The sequence below is a fragment of the Pteropus alecto genome, unplaced genomic scaffold, assembly GCF_000325575.1.
Source record: "Pteropus alecto unplaced genomic scaffold, ASM32557v1 scaffold95, whole genome shotgun sequence".
Classification (NCBI taxonomy): domain Eukaryota; kingdom Metazoa; phylum Chordata; class Mammalia; order Chiroptera; family Pteropodidae; genus Pteropus; species Pteropus alecto.
The window spans coordinates 11,519,410-11,535,426 of NW_006441071.1; the positions used below are offsets into that span (position 1 = coordinate 11,519,410).

General features: G+C 33.5%; 1 protein-coding gene across 1 annotated transcript in view; it reads right to left on the reverse strand.

Moving 5' to 3' along the window:
- Window positions 1–4,996: 4,996 nt before the first annotated feature.
- UHRF2 (ubiquitin like with PHD and ring finger domains 2) overlaps window positions 4,997–16,017 on the reverse strand; it is a 67,751-nt gene continuing 56,730 nt past the window's right edge. The window contains exons 11-16 of the mRNA XM_006918366.3: window positions 14,988–15,150; window positions 14,174–14,314; window positions 11,773–11,872; window positions 11,282–11,439; window positions 7,088–7,186; window positions 4,997–6,029 (exon numbers count right to left, since the gene is read on the reverse strand). Coding sequence (XP_006918428.1) covers window positions 5,883–6,029; window positions 7,088–7,186; window positions 11,282–11,439; window positions 11,773–11,872; window positions 14,174–14,314; window positions 14,988–15,150 — 808 coding nt within the window. The 3' untranslated portion in view covers window positions 4,997–5,882. The remainder of the gene's footprint in view (window positions 6,030–7,087; window positions 7,187–11,281; window positions 11,440–11,772; window positions 11,873–14,173; window positions 14,315–14,987; window positions 15,151–16,017) is intronic.

Consider the following 16,017-nt stretch of genomic DNA (forward strand, 5'->3'; position numbering starts at 1 on the left):
AGTGATGTCAGGGAATAGATGTTAGGAATTGAGGCTACAGTTATAATGGACTGTACTGGACATCACTGTAGGGTTTCAGTGATGTCAGGGAATAGATGTTAGGAATTGAGGCTACAGTTATAATGGACAGTAAGAAGCATGTTCAGAACTGGGAAAGCTCCTGTTCCAATATGAGGACTGAAAAATCGGTATCTACTAAACCCCGGGTCAGAGTAGGAAACAAGCTTTCCCTCTCATGCAGTAGCCAAATTCATACCAGTCGCATCATGGGGTTCCATTCAACAAAATTAGCAAAATAACTGGTTCAGTTTCAGGAAAACATATAGGGCCCCAGATAAAACGAGCTAAAAATTTCTCCAAAGGAAGCAATTGTGTCCACAACAAAGCCATAAACAAAACCCTGAAAAGAAAATGCCACAGAAGATGAACTCATACATTGACAAAACAAATGAAAATAAATGTTAAGCAGCAATGAATGGCAGAATTCTTACTTTAAGAAACAGAAATGTGAGAAAGATTAAAAGGACTTGGAAATAAGCATGTTTTAAATGCTCACATAGATAACAGAAGAACAGAAATCCATAAATTAGTACAGGAGATTATGAAACTCGAACAGACAAACTTTAAAACAAAATTAGAAGAAAATAGTTCTTGAAATAAAATAATTTACTTAAGTGGGTTAAACAGTGGACTACAGTCAAAGAGAAAATTCAATGAATTGGAAAAAAGATATGAGGAAAACACCTAGAACATAGCACAGAGAGGGTAAAGAGATAAAAGATATAAGATGTTAAAGAATGGAGGATAGACTGCTACAGACTTCTAGTAGGTCCAGAAGGAGATAGAGAATGTGGGAGAGAAGCAATATTTTTAAAAGAAAATAAAAAATTTCTACAACTGAAGATATGCATTTTCAATGTAAAGGAGTACAATGGGTCCCAAAGCAAATAGAAAATAATCCACACCTAGACAGACTTCAGTGAAACTCAGAAGCTAATAATAAACAGATATCCTTCAAAGAAATGACAAGTTGACATTCAACTTTTTTCAGCAACAACAGCCTCCAGAACACAATGAACACCTACAAGATGCTGAAGAAAGATAACTAGCAACCTAGAATTCTAAACCCAGTCAATTTATCTATCTAAAATCAATGTGAAAAATAAACTCATGTTCAAACTTGCAAAGATAGAGAAAATGTACTGTTCATAGACCTTCCGGTCTGTGGTACAAAAACATCTTGAAGTATTCAGTAAGAAACAGCAAACAAAGAGATGAAACTTGTCAATAAATCAGCAAGTCACAGATTTTTAAAAAATAACTTGGGTTTTAAAGAGGCTATAACTAAAATAGTAAATGTTAACATGGAAAATAGGTCAGAAAAGATAATAGGAAGGGAAATAAAAATAAGGTGAGATATTCAGGAAAAAAACTAAAGTATTGATCATTTTATAAATATTAATACGCTCTAAAGCATAGGTATGTTAAAAGTTTAAGAATGACCACTAAATAACAGAAGCTGATTGAATAACTGAGTAACTTTTAGTCCAGTGCAAGGGTGGGAGAGGGTGAGAGAAGATGAGAGATCAAATCCTTTATAACAAGGAAAAAAAAGAAAGAAAAAGTACCCCTGCCCTTTTATGATAAAAACAAAATGAGGACCCCAAAATATAGATGAATGAAAAAAGTTGTAAAATATATCATTTGTATAAATTTTAACATGTGAAATGCTAGATTTTGTTTATGAATACCTATATATAAACACATAAACTGAAAAGGCAACATGAAATTCATGATAATTTCTTGGGTGGGGAGGGAAATGGGCAGGGTGATGAAAGCACATGTCAGCTTCATTTAATTTATTTAAGCTTATTTAAGAAAAACTAATATGTTAATAATGATCAATACTGGCTAGTCTGTACACAAAGTATTTGCTATAGTTTCTCCATAATTGTTTGTATTTTAAAAACAAATAACCCGCCCAACAGACATAGAGCATGGCCCTAGCCAACCATAAAGAGGCTATGATGTACAATCCTAACATGTGAACTTGAGAGCCAGAAATAGCTGGTGAACAGTACAATAAATCGACTATCACCCCACTCCTGTTTTATACAGAAACTACGTACCCTTTAGAATGGTTACATTGAAAAGAAAATGAAGCCTTAGTAACAATGTGCGATAACCAGAACTCTCATACACTACTGGCGGGAATATAAAAAGATATAAACTATTTTGGAAATACCTCTTCATTTTTCTTAAGTAACTATTAATGAAATTGATGTGTATGGTAAGCACATATTTGATTTTGTTAAGAAATTATCAAACTATTTCCCAAAGACTTACACACAAAGGTAGCAGCTTTATTTATAATAGCAAAATCCTGGAAACAACCCAAATATCCATCAGCAGATGAAGAGATAAACATATTGTGGCATATCCATATATAACGGATTACTCAGTGTATGTTCAAAGTTTTGGCAGTGTCCATTCTGTTTTGTCTGTTACATTTTTTTTTCCCCCACAACTATGTTTACTTCTAAGAATTTTAATTTCAAATTACTCTTCACACAGCAGCTTGTTCTTCCATCAATGCAATGAAATTTCATACTTGAGATAGTAGTAAAACTTCTTTCATTCATTTTTTTCAATAGTAGTCATTTAATCATCCTGCTTAGTTTCTCTAGTTTTTGATTCCTTATGTCCAGTGACTAGTATTTAACTTTTTCTTTCCTGTGTAGTAGCTTAATCTAGGTTATTAAATATCAATTCCTTTAAGGATTTAAAGTTCTGGTATGGGGACTAGTCAGCAGACAGTGGACAAGCAAGAATAGCTCTGTCCAAATTGAGATGGTGGCAAGTGGGCCATCAAGTTCAATTCCCTCAAATTTAGTGGACAGCCATGAGCTCCATCTTTTAGGGTGTCCAGAAGAAGAATGGGGGAAAGTTTGGTCCCAAGTAAGCAAAGAAAGAAAGAGCAGATAGTAGGCAAGTCAGAGCAGACTTCTACACAGCTCTTGTAAGTAGGATCTATATAAAAATCTAAGGCTTTAAGTTATATAGGCAGGGCCCACTTTTGTTAGCCAAACTGTCACAACAATTTGCTGTGAGAGAGCTAAGGGTGTTTTAGACGGCTAGCTTCCGAAAAATTACCTAATATCCTTAAACATACTAGCATGCACCTATTTGGTGAATGAACCATACTATTTAGAAGTTAGTTCTAAAACTAGAAGTCCTGCCTACTCTAATTAGAAAAAATTAAAGAAAAATATTCTACCTATATGAAAGTAGCTGAGTACTTAATAGTAATCACTGTAACCTACCAAATGTAAAGAATCCAGTGAAAAGCTCAGTGAAACTTAAGCCTAAGAGGCAACCAGATACTACATATCACCTGAAGGATGACCACACCACTTCTGAAGTCTTGAAAGAAAAAAAAAAAAATCTGAATCTGGTCATGTTTGAATTCTAACTACCAATTTACAGAAAATAAAGGGAAACAGGTTAAACCATTCCACTCTCAGAAAAATCTATGTTGTCAGAAAGACTCTAAAACAATTTCAACACACAAATTATAAAAGGTAAGGAAAAAAAATAAACAGATTGAGAAGCTATATACAGATTAAAAGATACTTAAGAGACAGTAATATAACAATGGAAGATTTGGATCCCGATTCAAACAAACTAACTTAAATAAAATATCCATGTATGACATTTGAGACAAAATAAATTTGAACATTTACTAGATATTTGACATAATTACCATTAAATTTTTACATATGTGACAAGGGTATTTGTTTTCTAAAAGTCTGTATCTTTCAGATAAAAACTGGAATATTTATGTAAAATAAACCAAAGTCTTCAAAAAAAGTTTAAGACTAACATAAAATTGCTTAGCTTTGGGCCATACTTGACAGTGACTTGACTGAACATGTTAAGCTGTAATCAGCATTCTTTCCTAGTCTGTCATGTTATAGCAAAGTTAAGACAACATATAGCCTAATTGTGGGGATCACTTATTTTATTAATAAAAGTGGTAGAACTAAACTAGTTCAAGTAGATGAAACTGAGAGATATTCCCCACCCTTCTTCATGCAGAGAGATGGCCAATGCAGGAGGGAATTATAACACAAGGTAATACAATTTAATGATTCATTTTCGATCTAAGAAGGTCCTATTTAAATTTGATTCTTCAAAATAAAAATGATTCCAATGTTTATAACTAATTCTACATGACAATAGCTCCAATTACCAGAATCTGGTTTTCAATTTAATGTAGAAAAAACACTGAAACTAGTTTAGCTTATACTCAAATGTGAGAGCCTATATAGTGCAGAAGTAAAGATTGCTGGTTCTAGACTCAAGTGCCTAAATTCATAGTACAGTTCTGCTACTTCCTTGGTGTATGATTTTGGCAAGTTTCTTAACTTTTCTGTGCCTTTGATATTCAACCATAAGAAGGGATAACAGCACCTGCCTCTTAGGATTGTCAATCAGATTAAATGAATACACATCAAAACATACAAATGACTAGTGTAAAGCAAATATTCAATAAATACTAGCTATATATATGGCTCTAAATTCAGGGGTAGGAAAATTAATTCAATCAAATTAAAATTTTTCTCTGATGAAAATATAACAAGAGTTTCAGAGACTAGAACTATGTTTTAGAATATTCTTGTGTCTGTGAAATAAGAAGTAGCACTAATTATGCTAAAATTGAACATAAAACTGAAGTTCTTATATTGAAAAAATTTTCCCATTTAGTAAAATTAAACGAACAAACAATCAAACAAACAAACACTCAAACCCAGGGTGAAATCTGTCCTTAGTACTTAAAATTTCATACTAGTTCTCATTACCAAAAATCAAGGGTAAAAAATTGCACGAAATGTCTGTTTCAATAAAAATGTACTATGAAACACTCTAGAAGTGACTGATTCTTAAAAATATGTACTATAAGACAGACAAATGTAAAACAGTGAAACGAGATGAGTTATTTTGCTGGTCATAAAATATTTATTAAGGTATACTTTAGGGAGTATAGTGAATATAAAATTTAAGATCACAATATGAAGCAATTTCAGTCCTCTCAAAAGTCAGCCCAGTCCTCATTGCTCTGCAGATGTAAAACCACTGGTGAGACTCACTAAAAGCAGTTTGACTAGTACAGAAGAGGCTTTTCATAAACATTTACAATTAGAGCTTCTGAACACCTCTTTTTAAGTGCAAAACCACACCACATTACACTAATGCAGCAACAATGCATTCATATTGTTCTCATTAGTCATTAGTAGTCAACTTGCATAAAACACCAGAAAAAAGCACAATGGAGTTCACAAAATGGGCTAAAAAATGAACCTGTCCTTGCAAAACACACATTGTAATGGAAGAAGACATTAAAAATATATTATGCACACTACAGAAGCTGCGTTCATTCCAACAATCTCAAGTGTCATTTCCTTTTCTGTAAAATCAAATTACATGAACCAGGCACAACTAATATTTGGGAGGCAGTGTGTAGCTAAAATTTCATTTAACTAATTATTCAATGATTTAAAAAATCCCCATAAATCTTTTCTGTCCTGAGGTAGTTGCAAAATAAATCATAACTTGGATATCAACTAGAGCTGAGGCTTTGACTTTTACTCATTACAACTAGTTGTTACTGACAGGAACTACCTTTTGATATTTAAAAGACAGTTGAGAAATGGGCCTCTTACTACACACACAAGATGATGGCTATGTAGGAAAGAGGATTAGCTGCTTCAGAACATGAGAAATATGGTCCACCATTGCTTTCACCCCCACCCACCCCAACCATTTTAGATTCTTTATTGTCCAAAGAAATCACCAGGAACAACACAGTAGATGTAGACAGATCATCGTCCTTTGCTGTAGCCAGGGAAGAAAAGGTCAAGTAGAGTCTGCAGAATCTCATTGGGAATCATGATGTAATTCTGGCCAAGATCATGCCGGCAAGCAGGGCAGGAGAAAACCTGAGCCTTAAAGGAGCGCTGTAAGCAATCCTAAGGCAAAACACAAGGAGACAAACCCAAAAAACACATCCAACTTCATCTGAGGGTAAAGCATGTAGAAAAGTACTCAACAACTTACGCTTTTAAATACGAACTAGAAACTTATTGTTTGGCAACAAGAAAAACATAAAAGATGAAAACCTGTAATGCCCTGAATCTGCACTATGAAAACCCGTTTATAGACGTGGTTTTAGTTCCACCTCTAGCATATACTGTGAGACTTCAGGTAAATGACTTAACTTTTGCGTGCTTTAATTTTCTCATCTAGTAAAAAATGAGGGTGTAACAGATTATGTATGGTTCCCACTAACCCATTTTCTAGGTTATGCTTTAATACTGTTCTTTCCTGACAGAACATTAAAGAAAAAAAAAATCAGGATTTCCATGCTTAGAACTAAATTATATATTTTATTAAATCACTTGACATATACTGTGTCATCCAAAAATGTATAAATAGGTACAAAATATATTACAGAGTTAACTAATTCAAAGTCAGGCACAAACACAGATATGGAAGGTTTGTTTCCATTTTACAAGAGAAACAAACTAAAGTTTAGAAGTTAGCTCAGGGTACATAACCGCCAAGCGGTAGAGCAAGATTCCAACCTTGGTTTTACTAAAAATCAAATTTTCCTTTCACACTACACTGATAGCACATATCAAACTCCTCTGGGCATGTTGCCAAATAGAATCTTTTTTAGATTCCATTAAGTGCATGGAATTACTTCAGTTTGGGCTGTACTGTGTGAACCATACAAAAACTATAAGAGAAAACAGCAATGAAAATGACACCTTACTTTCTCTTTTCCATTTCGACCCCTCAACAATGCCAAACGTGACTGAATATCTCAACTATATATATCTGAATTACTATTACTATCGAATTAAAACATGCATCTACCACCAAGATGTAATTAAATGCTTCTGAACTGGCAAGGTTCCATAACTATCCTGTTTTATGAAAAAATGCTTCACATGCTAAAAACAGGTTTGGAGGTTAGTGTGCCTTCTGGCTTAATAAGGGAAAATGAGAAAGGAATTCTACTTACTTTACAGACATTGTGGAGGCAATCTGTTGTCACAGGCTGGTAAACTAGCTCCTGGCAGCAGACACACATAAAAGATTGCTCCAATTTTTTCAGGAAATTCTAGATGGTACCCAAAAGGAAGGGAAAAAAAAAGGTTAGCATTTCATGAAACATTAGTAAAATTCAAAGTGATTTAAAAAAGTGTCTTGGTCCCATGTAATACATTTTTTTATTTTAAAAAATCCATAGTGATTGTAAGGACTAGCAAACACATAATTGAAACTGGAAAAAAAAAAAAAAACCATTCCATAAGATATATATATCAGTTTTAAATATTAGGATTGGGTTGAAAAGGTTGCAAAGGCAAAGCATTAAAAAGAAAATACTCCCCTAAAACTCATATCCGGTGTACAATTTTTCAATTAAAAAATCATGGACAATTTATCTCAAGGTCATTACATACAGTTTTTAAAAAGCTGCATGGTATTCCAGTACATGAACAAACATTATTTATTCAATATTTTGCTATAAAACTTGAATATTTTTTAACCTTAAAAAAAACAAACAAACAAAAAACAGCACTGGGCAATAATACTCTGTAATATCTAAGACCCCAACGAATCAACATATTTATTTTCCTAAGATTATCTTCTGTGATATTTTGTTGCAATCTAAAAATTCCATATTTTCTTGATACTAATGTTTACTCAAATTGGGACTAAATTATAAGAGATAGAGCTGTCTAAAGCAAACATAATCAAATGTGTACTCTATGCTCTTCAAAACCATTATTGATTCCCCATTTGTTCTTTTAAACTAAAAAGATAAGTAGATTTTTGAATAGTCACAAGGATAATCCTCTATTCAGTTATTTTGGTAGTAGGAGAGTATATATATATTTTTTCTTTAAATTAATAGAAAACGTAGAATTTACAAGAATGTCAAGTAAAAATAAAAAACCAAAGATTCCCAAAGTGTAAGATAAACATAGTATGATCTCATTTCTATGGAAACTTAAAAAAAACAAAAAAAACAAAAACAAAAAACAAAAAACAAAACAAAACAAAACAAAAAAACCCCAACCTCATAGATACAGAGAACAGACTGGTGGTTGCTGGGGGTCAGAATTGGGGTACAAAATGTGTGCAAGGATTCAAAAGGTACAAACTTCCAGTTATAAAGTAAGTAGGTCATGGGGATGTAATGTACAGCATGATGACTATACTTATATGACAGTTACTAAGAGAGTATATCTTAAAAGTTCTCATTATAAGAAAAAAAGTTTTGTAACTATGTATGGTGGCAAATGTAGGCTTATTGTGGTGATCATTTTGCAATATACAGAAATATCAAATCATTATGTTGTACAACTAAAACTAATACAATGTAGTATGTTAATTACACCTCAATTAAAGAAAAAAATCAAAGATCCTATTTCAAAGTTATGTCTTGATACTAATTTATAAACATGGATTATGAAAGTCAAGTGAGTTATCAACAAAGTATTATGCAACACATCAAAAGAATATACCAATTAGGGGAAGATGGGGAAAAAGCTATAAATTTAGTACTTGAAAATTTCCTTGTTAATGACTAATATTTCCCCGGTACCACCATGGTGCCTATAATACGAGTATACGTCATATAGGTATTTGGAGTTGCTACGATGTGCTAGGCACTCATCTATGCAGTGATGATAGAAAAGGCAAAGTCTCTGCTCTAAGGAACTTTATATTCCTTTAGGCAAGCAGACTGAAAAAAAAAAATTCAATTTCAGATAGTAATAACTGAGAAAACAAAACAAATTAAAACAACAGAATAAAGAGTGGCTATTTTAGAAAGGGTAGTTAGGGAAGTCCTCTCTGAGTAGTGTAATACTATTGCAGAAACTTACAGGATATGAAGGAGTAAGAGAATTCCAGTCAGAGAAATAGTATGTGTATAAAGGCCTAGCAGCAGGAGTGAGTTGAATATGTTAAATAACAGAGATCACTGTAGCCAAAGCAGTACGGGCCTGAGAGAGTAGCGAAAGGAGTCTGCAGAGGTAGGTAGGGATGACAGATCACATAGGACCTTGGGAAGGTGTCTGGATATAAACACATATATTATATGTACATTTATTTAAAAGTCACCATTGGCCAACAGCTGATTTTTCTGGCTTAATAAATGTGTTCCTGGCTTATCTGAAGAAAATGGTCACAAAACCTGCCTAGGGGAACCAATAGTACATAAACGTTCAGAGTAATCATTAGCAGCAACATCACATCACCTGACTTAGGCACTTAAGATCCTGCCACCAGAGGGCAGGATTATTTTTCAGTCTTTTTTTTGGTTTAAGAACTGTCAACTGGTGACTTGATTTCATATGAAAATTACATTGAAAGAAGGGGTTGAAAAGTCAGGTATACTTGATTTGAACATCCTTGCCAAGTCTCACAGGATTCAATCATTTTGATAATTTTTTAAAATTCATAAACAGGATATACATAATAAAAGATTCACACGAAGCCCAATACACATGTCCAGTACAGACAACAGATGTGCAAATGAATTTCACTGTGCACTCAGGGGGCTTTTTCCTTCACTGATATTTGCTTTGTCCCCTGCCCACACCCACAGCTAGAACTCCCTCAAGTTATCACTAATCAGCTGTATCCTCTCCAACCAGAGAATAATTAGACTGTGATCAACAACTGCTTGCTGTATCTTACTTGCTCTAAGTGAAAATGAGCCTGACCTACCAGAGTCAGATTCTCTTTATGCCTGGGTCTCTTACCTAAAAATCAAGTAACACTTCTCACAGATCTAAATTACTTTACGTCTGTCTTTCAAACATGTAAGCCTCCTTCTATCAAGGATAACTCAACATATCACATTTTTAGGCAAAGGAAATTATGACTTCAATATAAATCCAAAGAGTATTTAATAAATCTTACCCATTTCTAAAAGTTTAAAAATTATATCAGGAATATTCTTCCTTAATATAATATTTCTCAAACAAAGAGCAATACAGAAACTCTATGAGAATTTCCTTTAAATGTAGATAAAAGCACATGCGCGTGCGTGCACACACACACACACATTTCATTAACCCTATTTCAGGCAAACAAGAAGTTCTGGCTAATGCAGAGGGAAATAAAAGGAACATTGGCAAGAAGAAATTACTAAAAGATGACCAGATGGAATTTCAAGACAGGATACTAGAGCTCACCAACAATAGCTGCACATCACAATACTTTGGAAGGAAACAGATGAGAAGGGAGTTATTATCTAATAAAACATTAGATAATAACATTAATTAATATTATTAGATAATAATATTATCTAATATCAATTAATATTATTAGATAATAATATTATCTAATAAAACATAAGAGATTCAAATTTGTAAGCAAAATTCAAGACAATAAAAGCAAGGGACAATTTGACAATTCATATTTGAAACCTCTAGTTGGGGATCTGATAAGAAAGCTTTGTTTGCAAAACGCAGCTAATACAAAATCCATGCATTAGTTAACCTTGTAATTCCTTTTTACTTTGAAATTTTATGATTACCAAAAAATGGAAAAAAATTAAAAACATATGAAGTATTTAAATAAATATGCTAGTTTATCCCTAGGATGATCACTTAGGCATTGAAAATTGTGCTGAATTGCTTAAGATTTATGCCATCGGGTAACTGTGAAGTATAAAAAGTTTCCTGATGAGTTTTAGATTAAGTTGAGTGTGTGCCACAACCGAAAATTCTTCCCATGAACAGCACCTCAACATAAATTAAGTTCAGACACAGAGAGGTCAAAAACCAACATCTAAGAGGTCTAAAATAAATTTAAGAGCATTTATGTACTGCTTCAGATTGTTTCTGAAAGCTAGTGACACTAGATGAGATTGGATAAAAGGAGCAAGTTTTGACTGACTTGTGAAAATGATACTTCATAGGAAAACTATTTTTTTATCATTTGTTATCAAAACATTACTATTTTAAAAATATTTTTATTTTTTTAATTAAGTTTATTGGAGTATTTTAAAAATCTTCTCATGATAACTACATATGATGACAGATGGTTACTAGACTTATCGTGATGATCACGTTCATTAGGTATATACAAGTCTAATCACTTAAAACTAATGTAATATTGTATGCAAACTATAATTAAAAAATAAATTAAAAAATGAAAAGGCATGGAATCATAATGAAAAAAAGTCTTTACATACTGGTCCTTCCACAAGAGATGCAAGCACTTCGTCCCATAGCTTCTGGTTTTGATGATCTTCTCTGATTAGATGTTGTTGTTGAGGGGTTAGCTGGAAAGCCTCAACAGCTTCTGCTGAATCTGATGCTTTGAACACTTTGGAGGCACTTGGACAATCATCTAGATTTATTTAAAAATATATCAGCAGACTTACAAGTGATTCTAAGCAGAACTATGAAATAAAAGAGTTAACTGGCACCAGTAATGTTTAGCATGAAGATACCTGCATAAACCAGCATCTAACTTCCCCTGGAGTTTGGGATACTATATTTGCTGCTGTTTTGGTTCTGACACTATTAAAATATAAAAAAGCACCCACCTATCCGAAAACAAACAAACTCCCCCCCCCTTCACTTGCTTTTAATTTCTGATGAGTTTCTCAGTTTATTCTCTTAATATTTCTATCTTTAGAAACTGTAATATTAGAATTGATTTTTTATAATCATTACCTACCATTATCTGGAGTCGGCCTTTTTGAGGCTCCACTGGCCTGCTTCTTTGTCTGTCCTTTAGTCTTCTTCCCTTCCTTATCTGAAGGGTAACCTACTGGATACTGATGGGGGAAAAAAGTAAATGTAAACTTAAAATTCACGGAGAAGGGGAGTTTTCGATCCTGGTGAGAAATTTTAAAAGGGGAGGGAGAAGTAGTCTATATTTTCCCTGAACTGAAAAAACTTTATATAAAGGAAAAAGACATTTAAAGAACAAAATTCAAAAGACAGAAGATTATTAAAATCCCAAATTCAGTATAAAACTATATAGTTTTGATTAAGATATTCTGTTTTATAATACAATGATCTTAAGTTTCAGATCTAAACAGGAAAGTTTTCAGGAGTTGTGACTAGGTGGCTTGAAAATTTTGAGGTAGAAAGGAAAGTGGAATCTAGATATGAAGGTAAATGAAGAACAACTACAGAGTACAAAAGATGGTACTAATATAAATGGGATTACACTAAACTGTGGAGCCAATCTAAAAAAAAAAAAAAACAAACCACAAAAAACCCACCAAAATGTTAAGGATCAAATTTCTTATCTCTCAAAATTAGGGGGAAAAATAAAAGCTTTTAAGAGACTTAAAGCCATTAAATTACTGAATTCTTTTTTTAAAGGTTAGACTTTAAGGAATAAATTCTACCTATTATCCTTGCAGTTTTACTACATTTTTTTTTTTTGACATGCTTGTGATAACACTCATGTTTAAAGCTGAATATGTTTCAAGACTCATCAATGATACATTTGCTCATCATAGTAGATGGGCTTACATGCTTCTGCTCACAGTTTCATATCTAACCTATCTAGAACATTCTCTGATGAACAGTGGATCTGAAAAAAACTTCTGAAAATGGGTTTAACAATAGGTTTTTAAATATCATTTATAAAAAGTATTATAGTTGATCCTTGAAGAACATAGGTTTGAACAACTTGGTTCCACTTACATGTGAACTTTTTTTCAATAAGTATATTGGAAAAATTTTCGGAGATTTCCTTATTACTATGAAACAATCATATCAACTACACTAGGCTACCATAAAGCTTTTTTTTTTATCAATCTATGAATTGTTATACCTATAAATATGAATTTCTTTTTCGCATTATCTATTCATTTTTAATGTCTAATGTTAGAACTACATATAACATCTACGGTGTGTTGTATCATATAAGACAATATTGATGTAGGTACTGACAGACGATTCGTCTTGTAAACAGATGACGTAAACTTACAGTATCACAGTACAATACTACAAATGTATTTACTTAAGATTTTCTTTTCTCTAGTTTACTTTACTGTAAGACTACAGTATACAACACATACAACATACAAAATATGTGTCAACTGGCTGTTTCTGTTATCAGTAAGGCTTCCAGTCAACAGGTTATTAAGGTTTTGCAGAGTCAAAAGCTATGTGTGGATTTTTCGACTGTGCTGGGGTCAATGCCTCTAATCTCCTTCATTTTTCAAGGGTCAACTGTATTTGGCAGTTATTTTAGCAGCTCATGGGGCTCATTTAAACAATCAATTTTATGAGTTTAAAGAGAAAACAAAAACAGGAACAGATTTGCACTAAAAGACACACACTCACCTGGCTGGGTGGTCAGACACTTGCCCATAGTTCAGCCCCTACACATGCAGTGTGGGCAGAGCCAGGGAAAATGACAAAGCTGGTAGTCTTTACAGGAAGCACAATGATGGGAAATGATGGAGGATAAACTCAAACCATGCTCTGAAGTCAGTGTCAGGGACAAAGTCTAGGGTGTATAGGAAGTGGAGGGGGAATGTAGCCATACCATCCACTATGCACACAAAACCAACAAAGTCTTATATGGGGTAACAGCTAAGCATGGGCAAAGGGAAAAAAAAGGCACAGCACTAAAGGTGGTGACAGGACAGGGAAGCAGCTTTGAGGGGGAAGAGAGAAAAGGGGTGAGGAAAAGTGAGAAGGGTAGGAAGCAGACCACTCTTACAAGTCACCTCCCCCCTTCCCTTACCAGAGACACACCCCCTATGCCCTCTAGGATAAACTTCCCTTCTCGAGGCCTCCTATACCTAAATTTTATGTATCCCTTTCCCTCATACTTCAAGTCATTTCCAAATTTAATTGGAAATATTTTACTTTTCAATGACCAGCCCAACTTTTTCTAAGCACGATTCTTGGTCTTAGGGCTGTTTGACACCTAGGATGCTACCTTTTTACTTCTCTTCTTTCTGTATACTTGCATGATCTCATTCCTCACCCCTTACAGTCCACTGATCAATTGCTGTGGGTTACATCTAGTGTTAAGACATGTTGATAGTATAGTACAGAGGTATAGATTTTTATCAATATACAAGTAGCCTAGACAAATGTAATCTAACCTGTAAACGTAGGCATAATCTCCTTGACCGTTCTATTCCTTCTGAGGTCCAAGGAGCAGGTTCAACATCGTCTCTTCTTAAAAGATAGCGCCAAACCAAGAATCCATGGCTTGATGAAATCTCTGGCCAGTATTTCACCACCTAAATCATAATATTTCAGTACTAGTTTGAGATTCAAAGTTTAAACTTATTATTCATAATGTCATCATATTAGTGGTTTAAACTTGCCCAAACTAAGTGCAACTTCAGAAGGTACTTGCTTTGCTGTAATAGTAAATGAATTAAGAAAATTCACTAAAATATTATTTTGACCTTATTTCCTATTAAGATAGTTCTCATATAGGTATAGATTGCTATAAATTTGAAATACTAACAAAATTATGCTTATTAATATTTTTTGCATAACAGTATATAAAAAGTGGCAGTAGATGCCTGTTTTTTAAACAAAGAATACAACCTATTTTAAAAATTATAATGTGCTCTGCTTTGAAAATCTATTATAATTAAAATCATTTTGAAAGATATATGTCAAAGTCCACAATGGCAAAGTTATTTAAATGGTTTTATCATACAGAATATACTTATTAAAAGCTTAACCCAAAATATAACTCTGCCTTTACAAACTTAAAACTAGCCTTAAAAGTATTGAAGAGTTCACTAGGTGTAGCTGTTATATTTCCAGAAAAAGCAGACTACCAACTAAGATGGTCTAATGTTTCCTCCAACCCACCCACAGTAGAGCAGTTCCCTGTGGTAACCCTGTCCTGAAAGCCCAGGAAGAATGACTAACAAGAGGTCATGCCAGATAGAGCACCTTATAAATGCCATCATATCTGTTGCCTTCTTCAGGAGCATATTTGCTGATCTTCCTCCCTTTAAAACTGCGTATCACTCTGACTGGCTTACCAGCTCTCCAATTCCGAGACTCTGCTCCAATTTTATCATCCAATGGAGCATCACAGTTTAGGGCCAATGCCCTAAAAAATAAAACAAAGTCTTTATACCAAGTAATCTTTCTTCAAGTATATAATCGCATCATTAGCTCAATTAAAAGGTGAATTATGCCTTACCTGATGGTTAAGATTCTATGATTCTTTCCATATTATTCCAGATAATAGGATTATGCTTTCCCCCACCAGCAGAGAAGACAAATCAGTTTTCTGATGTCACCCCCAAGCCAGGGGATTGGTTCTCAGATAGCCTGTAGGGTTCTTCTGAAAGTAATAACATCTGTGCCACGTATAATAGAAAACAACTAGAAATACATGGAATTTTCTTTAAATAACGTTTGTTGAGGGAAGGGAGAAAGTTGGGAAACTAAAGCAAGTGATTGTTTTAATAGTTATTTTTGATAAGGGAGTGAGGTAAATTGCTGGAATAATGTAGAAAGAAATCCAGAAAAATAAATTTGTCAGCAAGGTACAAATGACCTTTCTAGGTCCACTTTCCACATTCCAGAAAACAGAGATTCCTCAAAGTTTAGAAGATATTAAGAACAAGCTCAATATGAGAATATTCTTTAAAGACCTCCAGTAAAAAGATAAGTTTAAATAAAACTGAAGCATTCAAATGGCTGTGCTAAATCATGACAATAAAGATTTTTGGCTGTTTGAGACCACTACATTTTACTGATGACATATGAACAGGAAGAAAACTGAGCTGGAAGCAGCACCTGATTTAGCTGAAGCTTCCTTAGTATGCGTACTCACTTAGTAGTAATTAATCAGTAAGGTTATTAGATGTTAGAAGACCTTTCTTGGGAGAACTTAGTCCTGCCAAAAAAAGAAAAACCAAGCTAGAATCTATTTAAAAGTAGTATTTTTTCCTCTAAGACACCTACTTCC